Source organism: Stenella coeruleoalba (assembly GCF_951394435.1).
Source record: "Stenella coeruleoalba genome assembly, chromosome: 15".
Taxonomy (NCBI): Eukaryota; Metazoa; Chordata; class Mammalia; order Artiodactyla; family Delphinidae; genus Stenella; species Stenella coeruleoalba.
Window position 1 is genome coordinate 57,699,061 of NC_137161.1, and position 25,506 is coordinate 57,724,566.

The 25,506-nt window shown below is 35.7% G+C and overlaps 1 protein-coding gene across 4 annotated transcripts in view; it reads left to right on the plus strand.

Annotated features, from left to right (window-relative positions):
• The window catches only part of ATF7IP2 (activating transcription factor 7 interacting protein 2), a 76,915-nt gene that overhangs the window by 32,593 nt on the left and 18,816 nt on the right, over nucleotides 1-25,506 (plus strand). For all 4 annotated transcript variants that reach the window (XM_079946424.1, XM_079946421.1, XM_079946423.1 and 1 more), the window contains exons 7-9: nucleotides 16,396-16,466; nucleotides 17,575-17,636; nucleotides 18,076-18,142. In XM_079946424.1, the coding sequence (XP_079802550.1) occupies nucleotides 16,396-16,466; nucleotides 17,575-17,636; nucleotides 18,076-18,142 (200 nt within the window). The remainder of the gene's footprint in view (nucleotides 1-16,395; nucleotides 16,467-17,574; nucleotides 17,637-18,075; nucleotides 18,143-25,506) is intronic.

The following is a 25,506-nucleotide window of genomic DNA, read 5'->3' on the forward strand; positions in this document are numbered from 1 at the left end:
AAAGGCACTATAAAGATAGTGAGAAGACAGGCCATCAAGTGGGAGAAGATACTTGCAGCACATATAACCTATAGAGGACTAGTACCCAGAATATATATAAAGAACTTCAACAGATCAATGAGTAAAAGCCAGATAATGCAAAAGAAAAATGGGCAAAAGACTTGTACATCTACTTCACAAAAGAGGAATTCCAAATGGCAAATAAACATATGAAAAGGTGCTCATCTTCACTAGTAATCAGGGAAATGCAAATTAAAACCACAATGAGATATACCATTTCATATCAGGTAAGGAAAAGTAAAACATTTTAAAATCTGACAATACCAGGTATTGGTGAGGTTTTGAAATAAAAGGAATTGGTTTTAGTTAATATTTTGTTGGGTGAGTAAATTGGTATAGTATTTTAGAAAAAATTTGGCATTATCTAGAAATATTGAAGATCTGAATATCCTTTGACCTAGCGGTCCTATCCCTTGGTATATACCCTAGCTAGAGACATGTTCACATGTGCAATAGGACATATCTAGAGGAATGTTTATTAGCAGCATTTTCCATAATAGCCAAAAACCAGGAGGAAAAAAAGTCCATCTACAGCTGAACAGAAAAATAATTGCTGTAAGTCCATACGGTAGAATTTTGTACATTAATGAAAGTGAAGGAACTACAGTCACATGTAACAGTATGTTACTCCCACAAAAAACATTACTGAAAGGCAGACACAAGGAATAGTATGATTCCATTCAAATGAAGTTCAGAAATAGCCAGCAAAAAGTACATTATTTATGAATTCAAAGCTAGATGGTAAATCTAAAGAGTAAAACAAGGGGATTAGTACCACAAATGCTATTTATGGAGGAGATTTATGATTCAGGATGGAGGCACGTGGGTTTCTGAAGTGCTGATAATTTAAAATGTATTTATCTGGGGCTTCCCTGGTGGCACAGTGGTTGAGGGTCTGCCTGCCGATGCAGGGGACACGGGTTCGTGACCCAGTCTAGGAAGATCCTGGGAAGATCCCACATGCCGCGGAGTGGCTGGGCCCGTGAGCCATGGCCGCTGGGCCTGTGCGTTCGGAGCCTGTGCTCCGCGGTGGGAGAGGCCACAGCAGTGAGAGGCCCCCGTACCGCAAAAAAAAAAAAAAAAAGGTTAAAATGTATTTATCTGAGTAGTGGCTACATGGATGCTAGCTTTATAATTATTTATTAAGCTGAATATGTATTTTTAATCCAATTTGAAAATAATTATTAATTGGAAATTTTAGATTATGTTTAATGTAATCTTACTGATATATGTGGGCTCATAACTATAATCTTAATACTTGTTTTCTATTTGTTACATTATTTTATGGTCCTTTTCCCTTATCTGTGTCTGTTTTTTTCTCTATTTATTTTAGCCTTCTTTTGGATTTCTTTTTCCCATTCCCCATTACCTCATTAATTATACATCTTTCATTGTACCTTTTGAAGTTATCCTAAAGATCATGCTATGGATTCTTGAGTCTAACATTAGAGTCTAATATGAATTGCTACTTTTACCATTTTATAGGCAATGCTTGACCTTAGAACACTTTTAACTCCATTTAGTGCTCCCTCCCATTGTTTGTTTCATGCATTTAAGTTTTACATTATTTTAAATCTCATAAGACAATATCATTACTTTGTACAGTCATTCACTTAGAGTTACCCAAATACAGTTGTTGACTCTTGAACAACAAGGGTTTGAACTACTCGAGTCCACTCGTATACATGGATTTTTTTCCAATAAATATAGTACCTATAAACAAATAATTGCTTTTTCACATTTTCTTTTCATTTTTGATGTCTAATGTTTGTAAGACATATAACATCTATGGTATTTATATCATTAGGACAATATTGATATAGGTACTGACAGACGATTCATCTTGTAAACAGACAGCATAAACTTATAGTATCAATAAATAGAGGACACTACTGCAACTGTATTTTCCTTATGATTTTCTTAATATTTTTTTCTACCTTTATTGTAAGAACACAGTATATAATATATATAACATACAAAGTATGTGTTAATCGACTGTTTATGTTAACAGTAAGCCTTCTAGTCAACAGTAGGCTATTACTAGTTTGGGGGTGAGTCGAAAGTTGTACTTGGATTTTCTGATGCCTTCATTGTGCAAGGGTCAAGTGTATTTACTCTTTCTGTTGCTCTTTATTTCTTCCTGTATTTCCATCTGGGATAATTTTTCATCTGCCTGAAGAATTCCATTTATTATTTATTTTAAAAATTCTGCTCAGGATAAACTTTGTTTTTATTTGTCTGGAAATAACTTCATTTTGTCTTTATTTTTATTTATTTTTTTTTTTTTTGCGCTGTACGCGGGCCTCTCACTGTTGTGGCCTTTCCCGTTGCGGAGTACAGGCTCCGGAGGCACAGGCTCAGCAGCCATGGCTCACGGGCCCAGCCGCTCCGCAGCATGTGGGATCTTCCCAGACCGGGACACGAACCCGCGTCCCCTGCATCAGCAGGCGGACTCTCAACCACTGCGCCACCAGGGAAGCCCTTGTCTTTATTTTTAAAGGATATTTCAACATTGGTATTGAATTATAGGTTGGCAGTTATTTTTAGCACTTTCAAGATGTCATTACATTGTTTTCTGACTTCTATAATTTCTGTTGAAAAGTTAGATATCCATCTTCTTGTTCCTTCTTTGAGGATGGTGTCTATTTGTCTAGCTGCTTTCAAGATAGTCTATATATTTTTGGTTTTCATCAGTATATTCTGTGATGCTGGCGGTGGGGGGGATTAATTTATCCTAATTGGGGCTCATAGTTTTTCTTGAATCTGTGACTTCATATCTTTCATTATCTTTGGAAAATTCTTGGCTATTATCTTTTTAGATATTGCTTCTGCACCATTCTGTCTCTTCTTCCCTTCTGGTATTCCAATTATACTCTTCTGTGTACACTCCATCTATTTTGTTCTCCATGCTTTTGTCTGGATATTTGCTACAATTTTCTAGTTTATTCTCTCTTTAGCTGTATCCAAGTGGCTGTTAAACTCAGGTATTTAGTTCTTAGTTTCAGTTTTTTTAATTTTCCAGTCTCCTCTTTTCATTGGATCTATTTTCTCTCCATTATTATAACTCTAGAGAAATCCAGGAGGCTTTATAATTGTTTCTTCTGATACCCCAAGTGTTGAAGGAATTAGTGCCACTACTAACTTTCTATGTCTATAGTCATGGTTCGATTTAGAAGTTTAAGCATTTTCTTTTTAGAATGTGAAGAAAATGGGAAAGGCAGTAACAGCTGAGCTGAGGAAGCTCATAGAAGAGAAGGCCTGTGGACCAGAACACATATTTGATGAAGGAACTTGCTTAAATAGAAAGAAAAGGCTTTCATATGCAATCTTTTCCAAAGAGGAAAAGTAAGCATCAAGGTCTAAGGCACCCAAGAACAGACCACTTCACCAGTGTTGATGGAATGAAACATTAATATTGTCTGAAAAATAAGTCTTGCATTGAATTGCATGTGAAGAAATGTTTACAGAGATACAAAGGAGAAAAAAGTAGTTACCAGCCATATTATTATAAGAAATTTTCCACTGTTTTTCATGTGCTCCTTCCTACTCATTATTAACACTTGTTTAATCTCACGTTTATGACATATCCCTCTTTAACAGATCAGGAAACCAAGTTTCCTGTCCCCCAAACACTGAGCTAGTAAATGGCAGAGCCAGGATTTAGACCTAGACAGTTTTGTCTCCAGATCCCATTATTGAACTATGTACTACATTATAACGTTACCTGGAGAATTTTAATTACTGATTTTAGACACAGAAGTTTTTCTCCAAGGTAGAATACAAGTAGAAAAATAGGTGCATCTAGAAGACCACGAAAATCATCAGTGTCCTCAGTTTTCCTCCCAGATACGGTTCATTAAAAAAAGAGCCATCATTGGAAGCAGTCAGTGGAACAGTTTCATGAAAGTTACGTATCATTAAATGCTCGTGGAATTCCAATCTTTAGTGTGTAGATGTATAAATGAATTTCTCAGGATAAGCATTAGCAGCTTTACATACATACATACACAGACACATAATTTTTAAAATAAAGTTAATTGACCTATAATACCTACTGAAAACTGCACAAACAGTAAATGTATAGTTTGGTGAATTTTGACAAAGTAAACACATTTTGTAATTATCACCCAGATCAAAAAACAACACCAATGGCATCTGTTCTGCCTCATGCCAGTCACAAGTCCCACCCCTACCACACTGACTTAAGTAAACATCATCCTAACCTCTAACACCATAAGTTGTTTTCGTTTACTTTTCCCCTTTATATAAATGGAATCATACTCAATGAACTCTTTGGTGTCTTGCCTCTTTTGCCCAACTTTATGTGTTAAGAGATTCATCCATGCTGTTGCTTAGCAACAATAATTTGATCATTCTCATTGCTATATAATGTCCATCATATGAATATACCACAGCTTATTCCATTCACAACTGTTGATGGACATCTGAGTTATTTGCAGATTGGGGAAATTATGATTAGTGCTGCTATGAACATTCCTTTACGTGTTTGTTGGTGAATATACATAGGTAAATTTCTGTTGGACCTTTGACTGGAAGTGGAATTGGTAGGTCATAGGGTATGTGTATTTTCAGGTTTAATAGATACTACTAAATACCAAAGAAGTTGTATCAAGTTACACTCCCAATGAGAGTATATGAGGTTTTTCTTATTCTATATCCTTGCCAACACTTGGTATTATCTGCCTTTTTCACTTTAGCCACACTGGTATGTTTATAGCATCACATACAGGCATGCCTTGTTTCTTTGTGCTTTGCTTTATTTTGCTTCACAGATATTGTGGTTTTTTACAAATTGAAGGTTTATGGCAACCCTGCGTCAATTCTGTTGGCACCATTTTTCCAATAGCATTTGCTCACTTTGTGTCACAGTTTGGCAATTCTCACAATATTTTTTTTTCCTCACAATATTTCAGACTTTTCCATTATGATTTGTCATGGTGATCTGTGATTAGTGATCTTTGATGTCACTATTGTACTTTTTGGGGGTTGCCACAAACCACACCCGTATAAGACAGCAACTTAATAAATGTGTGCATTCTGACTGCTCCACTGACGTCATCTGTCTCCTTTCCTCAGGCCTCCCTACTCCCTGAGACATAACAATATTGAAATTAGGCCAGTTAATAACCTTACAATGGTCTCTAAATGTTTAAGTGAAAGAAGACCTACATGTCTCTCACTTTAAGTCAAAAGCTAGAAATTAAGCTTAGTGAGGAGGGCATGTTGAAAGCTGAGACAAGGCCAAAAGCTAGGCCTTTTGCACCAAATAGTTAGCCAAGTTGTGAATGCAAAGGAAAAGTTCTTGAAGGAAATTAAAAGTGCTACTCCAGAACACGTGAATGATAAGAAAGCGAAATAGCCTTATTATTGATATAGAGAAAGTTTAAGGTCAAATCAGCCACAGCATTCCCTTAAGCCAAAGCTTAATCCAGAGCAAGGCTCTAACTCTTCAATTCTGTGAAGGCTTAGAGTGATGAGGAGGAAGCTGCAGAAAAAAAAGTTTGCAGAGGTTGGTTCATGAGGTTTAAGGTAAGAAGCCATCTCTATAACATAAAAGTGCAATGTAACGCAGCAAATACTGATGTAGAAGCTGCAGCAAGCTATTCAGAAGATCTACCAAAGATAATTAATGAAAGTGGTTACATCAAACAAAAAATTTTCAGTGTAGAAGAAAGAACCTTAAATAGCAAGAAGATACCATCTAGGACTTTCATAGCTACATAGAAGTCAATACCTGGCTTCAAACTTCAAAGAACAGGCTGACTCTCTTTTTGAGGGCTAGTGCAGCTGGTGACTTTTAGGTTGAAGCCAGCACTCATTTACCATTCCAAAAATCTTAGGGCCCTTAAGAATTATGCTAAATCTGCTTTGCCTGTGCTATATAAGTAGAACAACAATGCCTGGCTGACAGCATATCCAGGCTTGAATTACTGAATATTTTACTCAACTGAATGTTTGAGACCTACTGCTCAGAAAAAAGATTCCTCTCAAAATTTACTGCTCAAAGGGGACTTCCCTGGTGGTGCAGTGGTTAAGAATCCGCCTGCCAGTGCAGGGGACACGGGTTCAATCCCTGGTCTGGGAAGATCCCACATGCTGCGGAGCATCTAAGCTCGTGTCCCACAACTACTGAAGCCCGCGTGCCTAGAGCCCAGAGCCCGTGCTCCGCAACAGAAGAAGCCACCGAAATGAGAAGACTACACACCACAATGAAGAGTAGCCCCTGCTCACCACAACTAGAGAAAGCCCACGCACAGCAACAAAGACCCAATGCAGCCAAAAATAAATAAATTTATTTTAAAAAAAAATTTACTGCTCATTGACAATGCACCTGGCCACCCAAGAACTCTGATGGAGATATACAATGAGATTATTGTTGTTTTCATGCCTGCTAACACAACATCCTTTCTGCAGCCCATGGGTCAAGTAATTTCAACTTTCAAGTTTATTATTTTAAGTACTTTGTAAAGCTGTTGCTGCCATAGATAGTGATTCCTTCAATGGATCTGAGCAAAGTAATTTGAAAACCTTCTGGAAAGGATTCACCATTCTAGATACATTAAGAACTTTCATGGTTCATGGCAAGAGGTCAAAAGATCGACATTAACAGAAGTTTGGAAGAGGTTTACTCTAACCTTCATGGATGACTTTGAGAGGTTCAAGACTTCAGTGGAGGAAGTAACTGCAGATGTAGAAATAGCAAGAGAACTAGAATTAGAAGTGGAGCCTGAAGGTGACTGAATTGCTGTAATCTCATGATAAACTTTAACGGATGAGCAAAGAAAGTGGTTTCTTGAGATGGAATCTATTCTTGATGAAGATCCTGTGAAGACTGTTGAAGTGACGACAGAGGATTTAGAACATTACATAAACTTAGTTGATAAAGCAGTGGTTGGGTTTAAGAAGATTGACTCAAACTTTGAAAGAAGTTTTACTGTGGGTAAAATGCTATCAAACAGCATTGCATGCTTCAGAAAACCAATCACTTGTGAAAGGATGAGTTAATTCATGCAGCAAATTTCATTGTTTTATTTTAAGAAATTGCCAGAGCCACCCCAGCCGTCAGCAACCACCACCCTGATCAGTCAGCAGCCATCAGCATCAACACAAGACCATCCAGCAACAAAAAGATTACAACTTACTGAAGGCTTAGATGATGGTTAGCATTTTTTAGCAATGAAATATTTTAAAATTAAGGTATGTATTTTTTTTTAGACATAATGCTATTGCACACTTAATAGACTATAATATACAGCACACTATAGTATAGTAAACATAACTTTTATATGCACTGGGAAATTAAAAAATTCAAGTGATTCACTTTATTGAGATATTCGCTTAATATTGTTGTGGTCTGGAATCAAACCCGCAATATCTCTAAGGTATGCCTGTATTCGTTTTAATTTGTTTCCTTCTAATAATGAAATTAAGCACTTTTTTTATATTTGTTAGTCATTTGGATATCTTCTTTCATAAAGTTTCTCTAAGACTTTTGCATGTTTTTCTTTTGAGTTGCCTGTCTTAAGTTTTTTATCAGATATATTGACAACAAGTATCTTTTCCCATTCCAAGTCTTTCCACTTTCATAATAGTGCCTTTATATGTATTGACTCTTCTTAATTTCAGTGTAGTCTTTTTTTTCATAGATTATGCTTTTCTGATGAATGTTCCATCTGGTTTTGACTATTTTCCCATCTTTCCTCAGTATTCTTAAAACTATTCATCATAGTTTTTGGCGTTTTTTTGTTTTGTTTTGTTTTGTTTTGTGGTATGTGGGCCTCTCACTGTTGTGGCCTCTCCCATTGTGGAGCACAGGCTCCGGACGCACAGGCTCAATGGCCATGGCTCACGGGCCCAGCCGCTCCGCAGCATGTGGGATCTTCCTGGACAGGGGCACAAACCCGTGTCTCCTGCATCGGCAGGTGGACTCTCAACCACTGCGCCACCAGGGAAGCCCAGTTTTTTTTTATGTCCTCGTTTTATAACTCCAGTACCTCAATCATCTGTACATATGTTTTTATTGTTTTTCTCTGTTTCTAGTCATTTGATTCTGTCTGTTAGTGTGCTTGATAGTTTCTGAAGAATTGGTGAGGCTCTGAATAATATCTTTCTATAGACGAGATTTATTCTGTTCTCTGGCAGGTAGAGTAGGGCCTGGTCACCTAATCTGCTCAGGTAATGGTATAAATTCAGGCCTGTTGTTATTTTGGTAAGTCTCCTATATCTACTTCACTCTGGCTTTTAAGATGTAGCCCTTAGTGGATTCCAGCTGAAAGCTTGGAGTGTTCACCAGGGCCTCTCCGCCTCGGTGGCTTCTAAATCTTTACCTTTACCTCCTCAGCCCAAAATTCCAATGAGATTGCCAAAAATTTCACTCTGATTTTTAGTCTTTCTGCTTAATGTCTTAGACTCCTTAATAACATTATATTTGATATACTGTAGCAGCAAATAAAGATATTTAAAACATTAGAAATATAGAAATATTAAATGAAGAATTTTGAGATTGATAAGAGATTTTGACTATAGTATAATGAAAAGAGTTGCTTATAGTTGTAGTTAAGCAACAAAATAAATACAGCTATTAGTCTTTCATCCACTATATGACTATTATTGAATACTAGTAGAAAAAAGTATATACAAAATAAACTTTGTAAGCTGTGTTAAAGGCCAAAAATGAGTAGAAGAGTAAAATATTATTGATAAAATTTAGATCTGAACTTTTTTGTTGTTAATTGAACTTAGAAATAATAGCTTTTGTCAGAATCTTTTATTGATAAATTTGATATGGAAAAAATTATTGAATTTGTTTAAAAGTGCACATGAAAAACAGTTGATTTCACAAAATGGAAATCAGTGTGTGGGAAATGTATCCTTCTCATGAAGTATTAACTGCACAAGAATTGTTCTTTTGCTGTAAACAAACAGAAAACTAGACTAAAGAAAAGAAATTGTGTTTAGACATTGTTCAACAGGGAGCACACAATTATGATCCCTGTGAGAAAAGAAACAAAAGAAATGCACCCTACCATTGTGCCAGTTCTGCCTGGAGGCATTTCCCAAGTTGAAAAGCAGGGGTGGGAGGAGCCCAAACAGCCTGCTGGTCTTGGTGCATTTAGATCAGATATTGGAGAATATGAATTATCTAGAATTTGTGAGGCAAAGCAAGAGAGGTAATTGCATAAAGGTAGAGCTCTGGAGATCTGCAAAGGGAACCCCTTGAATCATTGGCTGAATACAGATCTATATGTGCAAAGCATGAAACTACAAGAGGCTGGGGCAAGAACCACTGAAAAGAAGAAGGCCATACATTTTTTGGAGGTTGCACAGGGCTGGGAACATTTTGCTTTCTCACTGGCTGTAGTGAAGAGACTTAGCATGCACCAACAGGTAGAGTCCTTGGATGGGTATAGCTGTAGTGAGGCTAAATTAATTCTGGACTAAACGACTCCAGTGGACCTACCCCAGAAAGCTAAAAGGACTCAAAGGAGTCAGAACTAATCATGGGTAATTTAACTGTATGCCAGAACAAAGTCCAACACTCTGATAGAACGAAACATCATCCAACAGTGTGAATTTAACAATGTCTGACATCTAATAAAAACTTACCAAGCATGCAAAATATGAAAAGTAACCCATAACAAGGAGAAAACCAAAATGATAGAAACAGAATTAATATGGTTGTTGGACTTAGCAGACAACATAAAATAGCAATTATCAGTATATTATTCATATCTAACAACATAGAGGAGAATGTCAACGTGATAGAAATGGAAGATGTAAAAAAAAAGACCCAAATTGTACTTCTAGAGATGAGAAAGACAATAAAGTGAAAAGTACATTGGATAGGATTAATAACAGAATAATTACTGGCTTTTTAAAAATCAGTGAAATACCAGAAACTGTTCAGACAAAAGCATGGGGAGAAAACAGGCTAACAAAAAAATGAACAGAGCATGAGAGACTTGTAGAACAGTATCAAGTAGTCTAATATATGTATATATCATTGAAGTCATCACTAGGCAGGGGGGCAGGAAAATATATCTAAAATTTGTCCAATTCTAAACCCATAAATAGAAAGGAAGAAAGAAAGGTTAACAAAGCTAAGCAGAAGCATAAAGGAAAAACACATCATAACCAGACTGCTAAAAATCAATGGTGACAAAATCTTAAAAGCAGCCAGAGAGAAAAGACACATTACATAGAAAGGAACAAAAAATAAGATGAGAATTCTCACTGTAAACTATTCAAACTTTAGAGATGTCGAAAAGGAGACATCTCTAAAGTACTGAAATGGAGAGACATCTCTAAATCATTAAAAGAGGAACTGTCTACAGTTTCTACAGTTCTACACTCAGTGAAAATATCTTTCAGACGTGTACAAGAAAATGGACTTTTTCATACTCAAAAAAAGTGAAAGAATCCATCAGCAGCAAAATTGCACTACAGGGAATGCTAAAGGAGTTTCTTCAGGTAGACGGAAAATAATATCAGATGGAAATCTGGATCTATACAAAGGTAAAGTTATGAAGCGTGCTGGAAATTATAAATATGTGGATAAATATAAAATATTTTATTGTTTCTATATAGGGTATATATGTATGTATATATCACACTATTCCTTTGTACTATGTGGTGTGTATATATATGTTATAATACTGGTTGTCTGTAGTATTTCTGTGTACAGGCAACAAACAGTTGGAATTTTAAATTAATACCATTTACAGTAATATCAGAGTATGATATTCATAGGGGTAAATTACCAAAATACATATAAGACCTAACTCCAAAACAAGATTTCTGGTCCAGCCTGTAAGGTGTCATCACTCCATACTAACAAGTAAAAGCTGAATAGACTGAAAAAAACCACTCTTCTTTGATCCACCAGAGAAGTAAGGTCATAGAGCAAACTACTGACACCCAATTTGGAGACAGAAACAGGTGGAAACAGAATCAAAACGCCCTGGAAGTGGAGCAAAAACCTCCGTGGCAACCACTGCTGGGGTAGGGAAACCTAAATTGTAATTGCTGGAGGCTCAGAGTAAATAAATCTCAGAGATAAAAACTCCAAGGGGGGGGGGGTCCAGGTAAGGGAGGGGCACAATTTTGTGAGTTTTACCTCTAGAGCTCTACTGATCTTTGCAGTGAATGTTGAAGAAAAATCCTCTCATGCTTCCAGCAGGGGGCAAGATAAAAAGAAGCTTTTGAAATACACCAGAGCACTCTGTTCTTAACAAGGCCTGCCATCAGGAGAAAGTATTACCAGAGATTAACCTACCTGGAGGAAAGGAAATATCTAATACCTACTCCCTCCAGCCTTCCACATGGAGGAAGAGAAATACCCAACTCTAGCCCCCTCTAGCCATCCTGTCCCACCTAAGAGGGGTATGGAGACTGGGCTGCATTAGTGAATTTCATACTCTAGGGGCACAGGCTCATTGAAAGACTGAGACCTACTCATAGGACTAGTAGAATGCTTCCCCTTCCCCCACATTTTACCACTACATTACTAAAGGCATGTTTACCATAGTTCCTTTTACCCAGTACATCATGTCTACCTTTCAACAAAAAGTTACATATTAAAAACATATTATAAAAAAAAGAGATATTAAAAACCAGAAAACACAATTTGAAGAGACTGAGCAAGCATCAGAACCAGAGTCAGATATGGCAGGAATGTTCAAATTACTAGACCAGGAATTTTTTTAAACTATGATTAATGTGCTTTAATGGAAAAAGTAGACAAAATGCAAGAACTGTTAGGTAATGTAAGAAGAGAGATGGAAATTCTAAGAAAAAGAAATGGTTGAGATCAAAACTACTAACAGAATGAGGAAAGCCTTTGATGGGCTCATTAGTAGAATAGACATGGCTGAGGAAAGAATCACCAACCTTAAGAATATGACAATAGAAACTTCCAAAATGGAAAAGCAAAGAGAAAATAAAAGACAAAAACAACCCAGAATATCCAAAAACTTAGGACAACTACAAAGGGATATATATGCATAATGGGAATTCCAGGAAGAAAAAAGAAAGGAACAAAAGCAATATTTGAAGTAACTGTGACTAAGAATTTCTCCCAAATTAATGTTAGACACCAAGCCACAGATCCAGGAAGCTCAGAGAATACTAAGCAGGATAAATACCTAAAAGAGTACACCTAGACATATCATATTTAAACTTCAGAAAATCAAAGCTAAAATCTTGAAAGAAGCCAAGGAAAAACACCATACGTGTAGAGGAGCAAAGGTAAGACTTACATTCAACTTCTCCTTAGAAACTATGCAAACAAGAAGAAAGTAGAGTGAAATATTTAAAGTGTTGCGAGAACAAAACTTACCAACCTAAAATTCTTTACAGTGTGAAATTATCTTTCAAAGGTGAAGGAAAAAGACTTTCTCAGGCAAACAAAAATTTAGGGTATTAGTTGCCAGTAGATCTGCCTTGCAGGAAATGTTAAAAATTCTTCACAGAGAAGGAAAATAGTATGTCAGAAAATCAGATCTACATAAAGAAAAGGAAGATCATCAGAGAAGGAATGAGTGAAGATAAAATAGAATGTTTTATCTTTCTTATTATTAATTGATTTAACTGACAAGAGTTTGTTCAAATTAATAGCAACAATGTATTTGATTATGTATGCTTGTGTGTGTGTGTGTGTGTGTGTGCATGCTGCATTCACGCACTTATATATAAGTGAAATGAATGGCAGCAATGATTGAAAAGGAACAGGAAAGAGGAATTAGGAATATTTTGTTATTATAAGGTACTTGTACTACTTGTGAAGCAGTATAGTATTATTTGACAATTGACTTGGATTAGTTGTCAATGTGTATTGCAAACTCTGGGGCAACCACTAAATACAGAAGTGTAGTTTGCTAAGAAAGGAGAGAAAATGGAATCATATAAAATGTAGTTTTATTCATAACTGCCAAAACTTGGAAGCAACCAGGATGCCCTTCAGTAAGTGAATGGGTAAACAAATGTGGTATAGGGTTGGCCAAAGTTTCCATTGGTTTTTAAGTAAAAATAAAAGAAACATTTTTCATATTCACCAAGAACTTTGTTGAACAACATATTCACCATTTTGTTCCACTACCTTCTGACATTTTTCAGGCAACTTCATAATTCCATCTTCCCAAAGCTTGTTACCTTTTTGAGCAAAGAACTGTTCCAGGTGCCTTTTACAGTCTTCCAGGGAATTGAAATTTTTTCCATTAAGCGAATTTTGTAAAGAGTGAAATAAATGGAAATCCAAAGGTGCAAAGTCTGGTGAATACAGCAGATGAATCAGAACTTCCCAGCCAAGCTGTAACAGTTTTTGCCTGGTCATCAAAGAAACATGTGGACTTGGGTTACCCTGATGGAAGATTATGCATTTTCTGTTGACTAATTCCGGATGCTTTTCATTGAGTGCTGCTTTCTTTTGGTCTAATTGGGAGCAGTACTTGTTGGAATTGTTTGGTTTTCCAGAAGGAGCTCACAATAGAGGACTCCCTTCCAATCCTACCATATACACATCATCACATTCTTTGGTTGAAGACTGGCCTTTGGTGTGGTTGGTCGTGGTTCATTTCACTTGCCCCACGATCCCTTCCATCCACATTGTTGTACAGTATCCACTTTTCATCTCCCGTCACAATTTGTTTTTAAAATGGAATGTTTTCATTATGTTTCAGTAGAGAATCGCACGTGGAAATGTGGTCAAGAAGTTTTTTTTTGCTTAACTTATGTGGAACCCAAACATCAAGGCGATTAACATAACCAAGCTGGTGCAAATGATTTTCAACGCTTGATATATTTTGAGTGTGTCAGCTATCTCTTGCCTGGCATAATATTAATTGTTCTCAATTAATGTCTTGATTTGATCTCTATCAACTTCAACTGGTCTACCCAACCGTGGAGCATCGTGCAGCAAGAAAATCTCCAGCACGAAAGTTTGCAAACCACTTTTGACGTGTTCGATCAGTCATAGCACCTTCTCCATACACTGCACAAATCTTTTTTTGCATTTCAGTTGCAAATAATAAAGCATAATGTGCCGAAAATGTTGCTTTTTTCTTCCATCAATATCAAAATGGCTTCACATAAATTTACCAATTTTGATAAGTTTTTTTAAATGCATGCTGATATGGCAGGTGACACAATACAATCTAACAAAATTGTTTTGAATGAAGTTAAAGACATCTAAGCACTACTAGATCCATGTTACGGAAAAAACCGAACAAACGTTTTGGCCAACCCAGTACATTCAGGCAATGGAATACTGTTTAGTGCTTAAAAAAAAATGATCTATCAAGCTATGAAAAGACATGGAGGAAACTTAAATGCATATTATTAAGGGAAAGAAGCCAATCTGAGAAGGCTGTATACTGTATGATTTCAACTATATGACATTCTAGAAAAGGCAAAACTGTGGAAATAGTAAAAAGATCAAATGTTGCCAGAGGTTGGTGGGGAGGGATGAATAGGCAGAGCACTGGGGATTTTTAGGGCAGTGAAACTATTTTTTATTATACTGTAATGGTGGCTACACGTCATTATATACTTGTCAGAATCCACAGAATATCCTAACACTAAGAGTGAATGTTATTGTAAACTATGAAGTTTGGGGGTAATGATGTTAACGTAGTTTCATCAGTTGTAACAGCAGTACCCACTGGCAAAGGATTGTGTGGGAGGTTGTGTGTGGGAGGGATAGGGGGTATATGGGAAAACGCTGTAGTCAATTTTGCTGTAAACCTAAAGCTGCTGTAAAAAAAAAAAACCCAATTAATAATTTTTAAAAGTACAAAATATTGCTGTGAAAAATTAATGGAAATATAAATATATGGTGAGATATGCCATAAATATATGGTGAGATATGCCATGTTTACAAATCAGAAAATTCATTGTTAATATCACTTCACCCAAATTGTTTTGTATATTTAATGCACCCTTAAACAAAATCATGGCATCCTTTTCTGTAGAAAGTAACAAACTGATCATAAACTTGTATGAAATGCAAAAGACCTAGAAGGTGAAAACAGTGTTATAAGAGAACAATGTTGGAAGACATACACTACCTGAGTTCAAGACTTACTATAAAGCTATAGTAATTAAGAGAATGGTGTTGGCATAAGGATAGAAATATAAATCAATGGACAAATTAGAGAGTATATATAGAGTCCATTGGTTTTCAGCGAAGATGCCAAGGTAATTTAATGGGGAAGAGAGAGTTGTTTCAACAACTGTTGCTGAAATAACCAGAGGGGAAAAGTGAACCTCAACTCTTACACCATACACAAAAATAACTTGAAATGGATCATAGGCCAAATACAAAGGCTAAAAATTAAAAACATCTATGAGAAAATGGTACAACCCTGTGTGTAGAAAATTCATGTAGCAAATTAAATGGGCTTACTGAAATTTGTGTCAAGGTTTTCTTAACAAAAATTCTGATTTTAAATGTCACATTCAAAAAAGTGGAGTCGGGGTCAAATGGGAGCAAAAGACAGTCTCATGACTCAGAATATTCTGTAACCATAATCAGCATCCTTTATCATCATTGCATAGTAAATATTGCTACTATAGTGATATAGAGTAGTGGCAGAATTAATTTTTTAATATCTTTATTTTTTATAGTTCTACATCAGTAACAAGGTTTTAATCAGTTTCTTTTATACATTGTTTCATTTTCAAGAAGGCAAGTATATGTGCTAGAGTGACTTTTGTATATTTTGTACATTTATATATGTTGAATACTTATAGTTCATACATTTGGATTTATTGTAAATGGATTTCTATTAAGTTTTTTTTAATAAATTTATTTATTTTTGGCTGCATTGGGTCTTTTGCTGCTGTGCGCGGGCTTTCTCTAGTTGTGGCGAGTGGGGGCTACTCTTCATTGCAGTGCATGGGCTTCTCATTGCAGTAGCTTCTCTTGTTGTGGAGCACAGGCTCTAGGTGCGCAGGCTTCAGTAGTTGTGGCACATGGGCTTAGTTACTCCGTGGCATGTGGAATCTTCCCGGACCAGGGCTCGAACCTGTGTCCCCTGCATTGGCAGGTGGATTCTTAACCACTGCGCCACCAGGGAAGCCCTCTACTGTTAAGGGTCTATGTTTATTGTATATCATGAACTTTCGGTCATATAAATAATTGGCTATACACAGGGTTTCTTGGGTACTTGGTTTTATCATTCTCATTCCACATCCTCCCCATTGTTAGGTTAAAACATATCAGTTATGAAATGTTAAATTAGAAGAATTAAAACCATTGATTGCACATCTCAGCATAATCACGTTTATTTTATTTATTTATTTATTTATTTATTTCAGTAAAGATGATATCATGTTGATTTCTGTGGAAAGTCCTAATTTGACAACTCCAATTACATCAGATCCAACAGGTATCTTAAAATATGACCTAGCAAATCAGAAAGCCTCAAATCAGTATTTGTTTAAAATAGAGAATTGAATATTATCTTTTAATAAAATAAAAGTTTTAATTCTACTCTCAAAAATGTTTAATTTATATCTGTGATTAATATTACCTGAATAAATCAGTGATTGCTTAATAAAATTGAGGTTTCTTGTTAACTTTGTGTTTATCAATTTATGGCCTTTTGTTTCTTTACTGTGTTTAATGGCTTTGTAAATTATAAAACTACTTAACCTTTCATATCCGTTATTTGTACTTGTTTACTCTGGTCTTGTTGCTGATAGTGATGGTTTATTTTTTGTTTGTCTTTTGTTTTATCGAGTTATAGTCTACTAGTTTGTCTAATCTTTAGTATCTTTGATTTTTTTAAACTTTTATAAATAATACTTCTGTTACTCTAAATTTAGAGTTTCTCATTACACTTAATGTAAAAATCTTTAACCTTAGATTTCCAATAAATTTCCTTTCCCTTAAAATAGCTATCTTTTTTGCCTCATAATTTCTCCTTCAAAATTCCCCATTTCCTTTTCATTTTTAATATACATTAGAGACTTTAATTTGCATCTTAATTTCAGAAAGCTTTGTCTGCACTTATATAGCTACTTAATTGCCACTATGATTTGGGCTGTTAACATTGTAAATCAGATAGTTAAGGGATATTAAGCATTTATCTGAGGCTTTTACTGGTTCTGTGAAGAATCCTCCTCAGCCATCTCAGGTGGTCTAGTCTAAAGATACTATGAATAAAAAATGTGTAAATTTCCAAGTTATTTCCTCAAATGCTATAGTGGTTTACAGATAGATACTCAAAAAAGAGTTACTAATATAGCTGTAAAGTTAGAGAAGGAAAAAATCTTTTGAACCAAAATTAGAGTTTGCTTTTTTTGGACTGGTTCATTGGTCTTTGGAATAAGTAAAGTCGATTGAGTTACATTTTTGAGTTACAACCATGATTATATAATGGTTAAGTAGCATCCCCATTATTATTGTTTCAGCATTCACATATTATAAAGTCCATAAATATTTAATAGTTAATAAACTTGTCAAATGTTCATATTTTAATAATTTTCTTTCAGATACTGGAAAAATTACATCAGGAAATTCTAACAATTCACCTGATGCTGAAACTGAAGCTATGGTAGGTATTAAATATTGTCTCTGAATATTGTTTATTTGAATACGTTAGTTCTAGGAACTTTAGTGTTGCTACATGTTGGATGACTCATCTTTGTCATTCATTCTTTGGGAGATTCATTCTCTGAGAAATTAATGTCTCCTAGTTAGCATGACCAGGTTTCAGTCCAGCTTAAACATTAAAAAGCAAACAGCTAATGGTAAACATATTTCACAACCATATTTATTACCAAATTAACTCATTTAGACTCTGCTTAGTTATAGTCACAGAAACCATATAGTATTTCACGAGCTTCTCTTTCATAGTAGAGTTAAATTAAGCTGTAAGACTTATAGAATGTTCAATCTCTAGCTTCTAAATAGTAATTTTAAATGATACGTGTTTTATTTTTTAAAAACATTTTCTGTTGAGGCAAAATCTTATTTTTTTAACAACTTTTCAGGCTAAAGAGAAGAAACTTGATTCTGTGATTGATCTAACGAAAGAAGGCCTGTCACACTGCAACACAGGTAAAGGATTTGTCTTTTTCAAGAAAGAGGGAAGGGTAACAACTCAAAATACATTTGACCCATTTATGAAGTTTTTTTGTGTGTGTTAGTGTGTGTATTTAGTAGCTCTATGCAGTTTTATCACGTGTGTAGATTTATGTAACTGCCACCACACTCAAATTTATACAACTGTTCTATCATTACAAGGTTCCCTCATGCTATCCCTTTATAGGATTTTTTTAAGAGTTTGTTCCCAGTCCCTAAACCCTGGCAACCACTAATCTGTTCCTCACTATTATAATTATATGTTGTTTCATGGATGTTATATAAATGTGATGTAATATGTATCCTTCTGATATTGGCTTCTTTCCCTTAGCTTAATTTCCCCCAAGGGTCATCCAAGTTGTTTAGTAACTATTCCTTTTTATTGCTGACTAGCATTCCATGGTGTGGATGTGTAATGGTTTATCCATTCACTCACTGAAAGACATCTGGGTTGCTTGGGACTATTAGAAATCTCTTTTCTACCTGTGAGACACACTTTTTTCCTTAACCATAGCAATACTGGCTGTGAGAGGATGCTAGGGCATAACATGAAAATGCAGAGGGAGAGTGACAGCAGTGCCCTCTTTCTCAGATTTAAACAAAAAGAAGTAAAATAGAGTCTTCTGGGGCTGGTAATCAATCATAAGGTTTCATCTCTTAATTGCACTTGAATGTTTATGGTACTCTTGATGAAATATTTGATTCCACTTATTAGCATTAGTAAATTAATATTTAAAAATGGAGATTACTACAGGAACTATATAGTCCAATTCATTCTCTGATCTCAACTGTGGATCCAAACAAAGGTTGGAACCATTGGAATCTTTAGGCACCCCATGATTGAATCAAAAAACCCTTCAGTTTCCAATTTCATGAAGATTAGAATGAATTAAAAAATGAAATTGGAGTCCATAATGAAGTATCCTTAATGATTAACAATTTTAACATTAATATTAACAATTAAGATTACTAAATATTTTTTAAAGTACATGATACAGTATTCGAGTTGCAGTAAAATAAAAACATAGATTCATTCAGTGCTTGATAAAATAAGTTATACCTGTAATGGGGTTGAGGGGGGATTCACTTTGAAATCGAGCAGTTGGAAAGATAAATCATGCCAATTCATGATGCTAACTCATGATAATGTGAATGTGAATCTGTTTTGTAAAATGTTCAGTTCTGAATAAGGGTATAGTTAGTTAGTCAGATGAAACTTGGAACGTTTCTCATATTCCCAGGCTTGATGAATGGTATCACCAACTCATCCAGTTTCTCAAGCCGGAAGTAAGAGTCACTTTTGACTCATAGATATGCCTCATTCCACTGTGTAGTCAGCTTTCAAGCTCATCAGTTGTCTCCCGAAAAGCTAACAGATGTAGTCCATATATTTCCTTATTTCAGAATTCTATCATCTGTAGTCTATTGCCATAACTTAATAACTAATATTTCTGTCCTAACTTACTGCTTTTAATGAATCTTCTAAGTTGCCACTAAAATATTATTTCCTGTATCCAAATCTGGTTATGTTTTTGTCTTTAGGATAAAATCCAAATTCTTTAACAAGATATACAAAATTGTTAATGACTTAAACCCTGAAAATGTTTCTAGATTTATCTTCTACAGATTCCTTACCTCTTCTTTGATGGCTTCTCAGTAGGTAGTGCTTCTTCTCTCCTTGCCATCACCACATATCCTGTTCTCTTTGCCAGGAGTGCTCTCCCCTCTGTACCTCCCCAGGCTTGTCTGATGACCCCACTTCTCATCCTTCAATATTCAGTTTAGACACTTGTGACAAACTGTTCTGGCAGAAATTGTCATCTTTGCTCTCCTTACCCTTGGTATTTTGTGCATGCCTATATTATACCTTTATTTCATTGTTTCTGTACATATCTGTTTTCCTAAAAGGACTTGAAATTCGTTTCAGCAGCATTAATGTTTTTATTAATCTGTATGTTTTCATCTTTTTAGCACAGTGCTTGGCACACAACATATGTTCCAAAAAAAAAGGGTTGAATTAATGCAGATTTTCCACTAAATAGTTTTAAAAGAAATGTAAGTTTATATACTGTGAATAGGAGTGTAAATTAATCTTTCTGGAAGACATTCTGTCAATATCAAAACTTTACAAATATGCAAGCCTTGTGACTCAATTCTTTGAATAGTTACCTGAAGAAAATAAAGTATAGGGGAATACGAAAATGTTCATTGCAGTGCTATTCATGAAATATAAAACTTTGGAAACCCTTAAAGTTCTAGGAATAAGGAATTAATTACAAAAATTAGATTTATATGGTACAACCATATTCAACCATTAAAAATAATGTTGAGGAAGTATATGTATTGATGTAAACATGTTAATAATATAACAAGAGAAAAAAGTTATAAAAGTATATATGTAGAGTCATGGTGGAGTAAGTGGGCTCAGACTTAACTTTTCTTCAGTAAACAAGTAGAAAACTAAACAAGATATAAGAAAAAATTTTTTAGATATTGCAGTACAGGACTGCAGTCCCTGAGAGAAGGGAAATGCATGAGATGAGCCCTATGGGCTGCCCCAGCTTTCTTCCTAGATTGTGGTGCACTGATGGAGATCCCAAGCAGAGAATGGCTGTCTTGCTGAGGTAAAGAGAGATTGGCATTCAGAGAGGCTGAGGCAACTGGAATGAGGGGAAGAGTACTATCAGATGAGGAAGCCACTTGGAGAAAGAGCTCCAAGAGGTTAGCATAGGAGTCCTTTTGAGTCTTTGCGGAAATATTAAGTCACACATGCAGAGTGAAATTGCATGAGTCTGGGCAGAGAATGACCAAGGACCTTTACACTAAACAATTTCCAGAGCTCAAACAGCAGCGGGAAATGTTTCAGGTCTGACCAGCCATTGTGGTAGATTCTTACTGAATATACGGGTGTAAACTCATCTTAGAGCAAAGGCAACTCTAGCATTGCCCTAATAAAACCAAACTCAGAATTCAACTCACAACCATGTAAAATTCATAATATCCATCATCCAATTTTAAAAAGTCACTCGAGATATGAGGAAGCAAAATGGAATCCATAACCAGGAGAAAAATCAGTCAAAAGAAACAAACTTAGAAATGACAGTTGACAGAATTAACAGACAAGGACCTTAAAAGAACTGATAGAAGTACACTCAGAGATTTAAAGGAAAACATGAACATAATAAGAGAAATAAAAGATATAAAAGAGAACCAAATGAAATAAAAATACTTGAAGTTCAGTGAATGGAATAAATATTATATTAATAAACATTAATTAATTAAATGTTAATAAATATATTTAATAAATATTATTAAACACCAGAGAAAGAAAAACAAATTGGTATACTGGAAGAAATAGTACATGACTGTATAATTTGGAAAGAAACTATACAAATTAAAGAAAGAATATGAAAAGAAAAGAAAAAAGACTGGGAAAAAGGAATCAGACCTTTAGTAAACTGTGGGACAATATCAAGTGGTCTAACATACATGTATGGTCAAAAGTTTTACAAATTTAATGAAAAGTACAAGCCCACCATAACCAAGAACTTCAGTACTCTGCAGGCAGGATAAATACAAAGAAAACCACATCGAGGAACATCATAATCAGTTCCTGAAAACCAGTGATTAACAGCAACAACTTTAGAGCAATCAGAAAGACACCATATATATAAGATATATAGGGAAGAACAAAGAATGCACAGTTATCTCAATTGGAACTATGCAAAACAAATCAAATGGCATTATTAAAAGGCTGGGGGAAAATAATTGTCAACCTAGAATTCTATATCCAGCTAATATAACTTACAAACACGAAAGCAAAATTAAGACTTCTGTTTATTAAGATAAACAAAAATTGTTGCCAGCAGACCTTCACTGTCAAAAATAAAGGAAGTTCTTCAAGCAAAGGGAAAATATAGGATGGAAAGTGGATCTACACAGAGGAATGTAACAGTATGTTTTGGAGTTTATAATTTATGTAGAAGCTAATGTATGCCAACAGTAGTGTGAAAGATGGTCAGAGGAATGGAAGTATGCTGGCTGTAAGGGTGTTACATTGTGCGTAGTATAATGTTATTTGAAGATAGACTATACGTTATTAAAGATACTAGATACATACATACGGCAGTGCCTAGAGCAATATTTTTTTAAGTGCAAGTATGGCTGATAGACCAATAGTGGAGGTAGAATGGAATTTTTAAAATACTCAATCCAAGAGAAGGTACAAAGAACAAATGACACTAAATAGAGAACAAATTACAGGATGGTAGATTTAAACCCAACCATATTGATAGTTAGAATAAGTATAGAGGGTCTAAACACTCCATTAAAAAGCACACATTGTTGGACTGGGTAACAAAACAAGACCCAACTATGTGACAACTACATGATGTATGTTAAATATAAATATATGGATAGGTTAAAATTAAAGGGACATAAGAAGATAAGCCATGCAAAAACATACAAACAGGGCTTCCCTGGTGGCGCAGTGGTTGAGGGTCCGCCTGCCGATTCAGGGGACACGGGTTCGTGCCCTGGTCCGGGAAGATCCCACATGCCGTGGAGTGGCTGGGCCCGTGAGCCATGGCCGCTGAGCCTGCGCGTCCGGAGCCTGTGCTCCGCAGCGGGAGGGGCCACAACAGTGAGGGCCTGCGTACCGCAAAAAACAAAAAGAAGCATACAAACACTAATCATAAGAAAGCTAGAGTGACTATATTATTATCAGATAGACTTCAGAACAAGGAATATTACCAGGGATAAAGAAGGCTGTTTCGTAACAGTAAAGCAATCATTTCATCAGAAAGACACACTAAACCTACGTTTATGCATATAATAGTAGAACTTCAAAATTCCTGATATAAAAACTGATCGGACTGAAATTATAAGTAGACAATTATAATTGGAGGTTCCAACACTGCCTTCTCAGTAATTGATATAATATGTAGTCAGTAAAATTTTGGAAGCCTGGGCAATACTATCAACCAACTTAACCTACTTGACATTTATAGAACGCTCAAACCCAGCCACAAAAGAATACACATTCATTTTAAGTGCATATAAAACATATCAGGTTCTGGACCACAAAACTAGTCTCAGTATATGTAAAAGTTTAGAGAACATACTCTGTATGATTACAGATACAATTAAATTAGTAATAGAAAGCTAGTTGGGAAATCCCTAGATATTTGGAAGCTAAAGATTACATTTCTAGATAACCCATGAGTCAAAGAAGAAATCAAAAGGAAGGTTTAAAAATATTTTGAACTGGGGCTTCTCTGGTGGCGCAGTGGTTGAGAGTCTGCCTGCCAATGCAGGGGATATGGGTTCGTGCCCTGGTCCGGGAAGATCCCACATGCCGTGAGTGGCTGGGCCTGTGAGCCATGGCCGCTGAGCCTGCGTGTCCGGAGCCTGTGCTCCACAACGGGAGAGGCCACAGCAGTGAGAGGCCCGCATACCGCAAAAAAAAAAAAAATTTGAACTGAATGAAAATGAAAACACAGCATATCAAAATCTGAGGAATGCAGCTGAAGCAGTGCTTAGAAGGAAATTGCTAGCATTAAATGTTTATAGTAGGAAAAATGGAAAGTCTAAAATGAATAATCTAAGATTCTACATTAAAAAGAGCAAATTAAACCCAAAGCAAGTAGATGACACTTCACTAGAGAAGATATGGGGATGGCAAATAAACACAAGACATCCTCAACATTGTTATTCATTAGGGAAGTTAAGACCACAATGAGATACCACAACACATCCACTAAAATGGCTAAAATGAAAACAACTGAAAATATACAAAGTGTTGGTGAGGATGTGGAGTTACCTGGAATTCTCATGTTTTGCTGGTAGGAGTGTAAAATGGTGAAATCACTTTGGAAGTGGTCTGGCAGTTTCTCAAAACATTAGCTATACTATTACTACACTATTATTCCACCTTTAGGTATTTATCCAAGACAAATGAAAACCTACATCTACACAAAGACTTTTACACAAATGTTCATAGCAATTTATTCATAATAGCACTGAACTATAAACAGTCCAAATGTCCATCAATAGATAAATAGGTTGTGGCATATCTATCTCTACAGCTAAGTACTACTTACTCAACAATAAAAATGAACAAAATATTATTATATGCAACAACATTGATGAATCTCAGAAACAAAATGTTGGGCAAAAGAATTGTACATACTGTGTGATTTGCTTTATGTCAAATTCTAGAAAAGGCCAATCTATAGTGACAACAGACCTGTGATTTCATGGGGCCAGCGGTGAGAGGGATTGAGAATGTTACCAAGACCAAGTTCATACTGCTCGCTGCACAATAGGCCAATAAATCAAGAGAAGAATTGTTGGGTCAAGGAATGGCGACAGCAAACCGAGAAGATGGTGGACTAGTGTCCCAAAGAACCATCTTCTCCGAATTAGAATTCAGGCTTCTTTTATACTAAAAGAGGAAGGGTGTGTGGTTGGTTGCTACAAACGTCTTGGGGCTGGAATCCTTCGTTCTTGGCAGCTAGCTGTCCAGTAGGTCATTTCACAATGTTGCTATAAACTTCCAACAAGACAAATGTTATTCTCTGTTCTACAACTTTTTACCTCTATTTAAATGGATAAGTGTTATACCTTTTAAGGTCAGGGCCTTGAGAAAGAGCTATCCTGTATATTTCAGGCTACCGGCAACATTTTTAACTTGTAGCAAAATCAATAGAATACAAAGGTTAAAGTAAAAGAAACAGATCCAATGTGGAGTCAGATTTGTTCTTCCATATTACCAGAAGGGACACTATTTGGGGTAATAAAAACATTCTGTCTTGATTTTGGTGGTGGTTTCACAACTGTAAATTTGTCAAAACCCAAAGAATGGCACATTTAAAATGGGTACATTTTGGGGACTTCCCTGGTGGTCCAGTGGTTAAGACTTCAACTTCCAATGTAGGGGGTGTGGGTTTGATCTCTGGTTGGGGAGCTAAGATCCCACATGCCTTGTGGCCAAAAAACCAAAACATAAAACAGAAGCAATGTTGTAACAAATTCAAGAAAGACTTTAAAAATGGTCCACATCATGGAAGCAACCTAAGTATCCATCGACAAATGAATGGATAAAGAAGATGTGGCACATATATACAATGGAATATTACTCAGCCATAAAAAGAAACGAAATTGAGTTATTTGTAGTGAGATGGATGGACCTAGAGTCTCATACAGAGTGAAGTAAGTCAGAAACAGAAAAACAAATGCCGTATGCTAACACATACATATGGAATCTAAAAAAAAACAAAAAATGGTTCTGAAGAAATTGGAGCAAGACAGGAATAAAAATGCAGACGTAGAGAATGAAC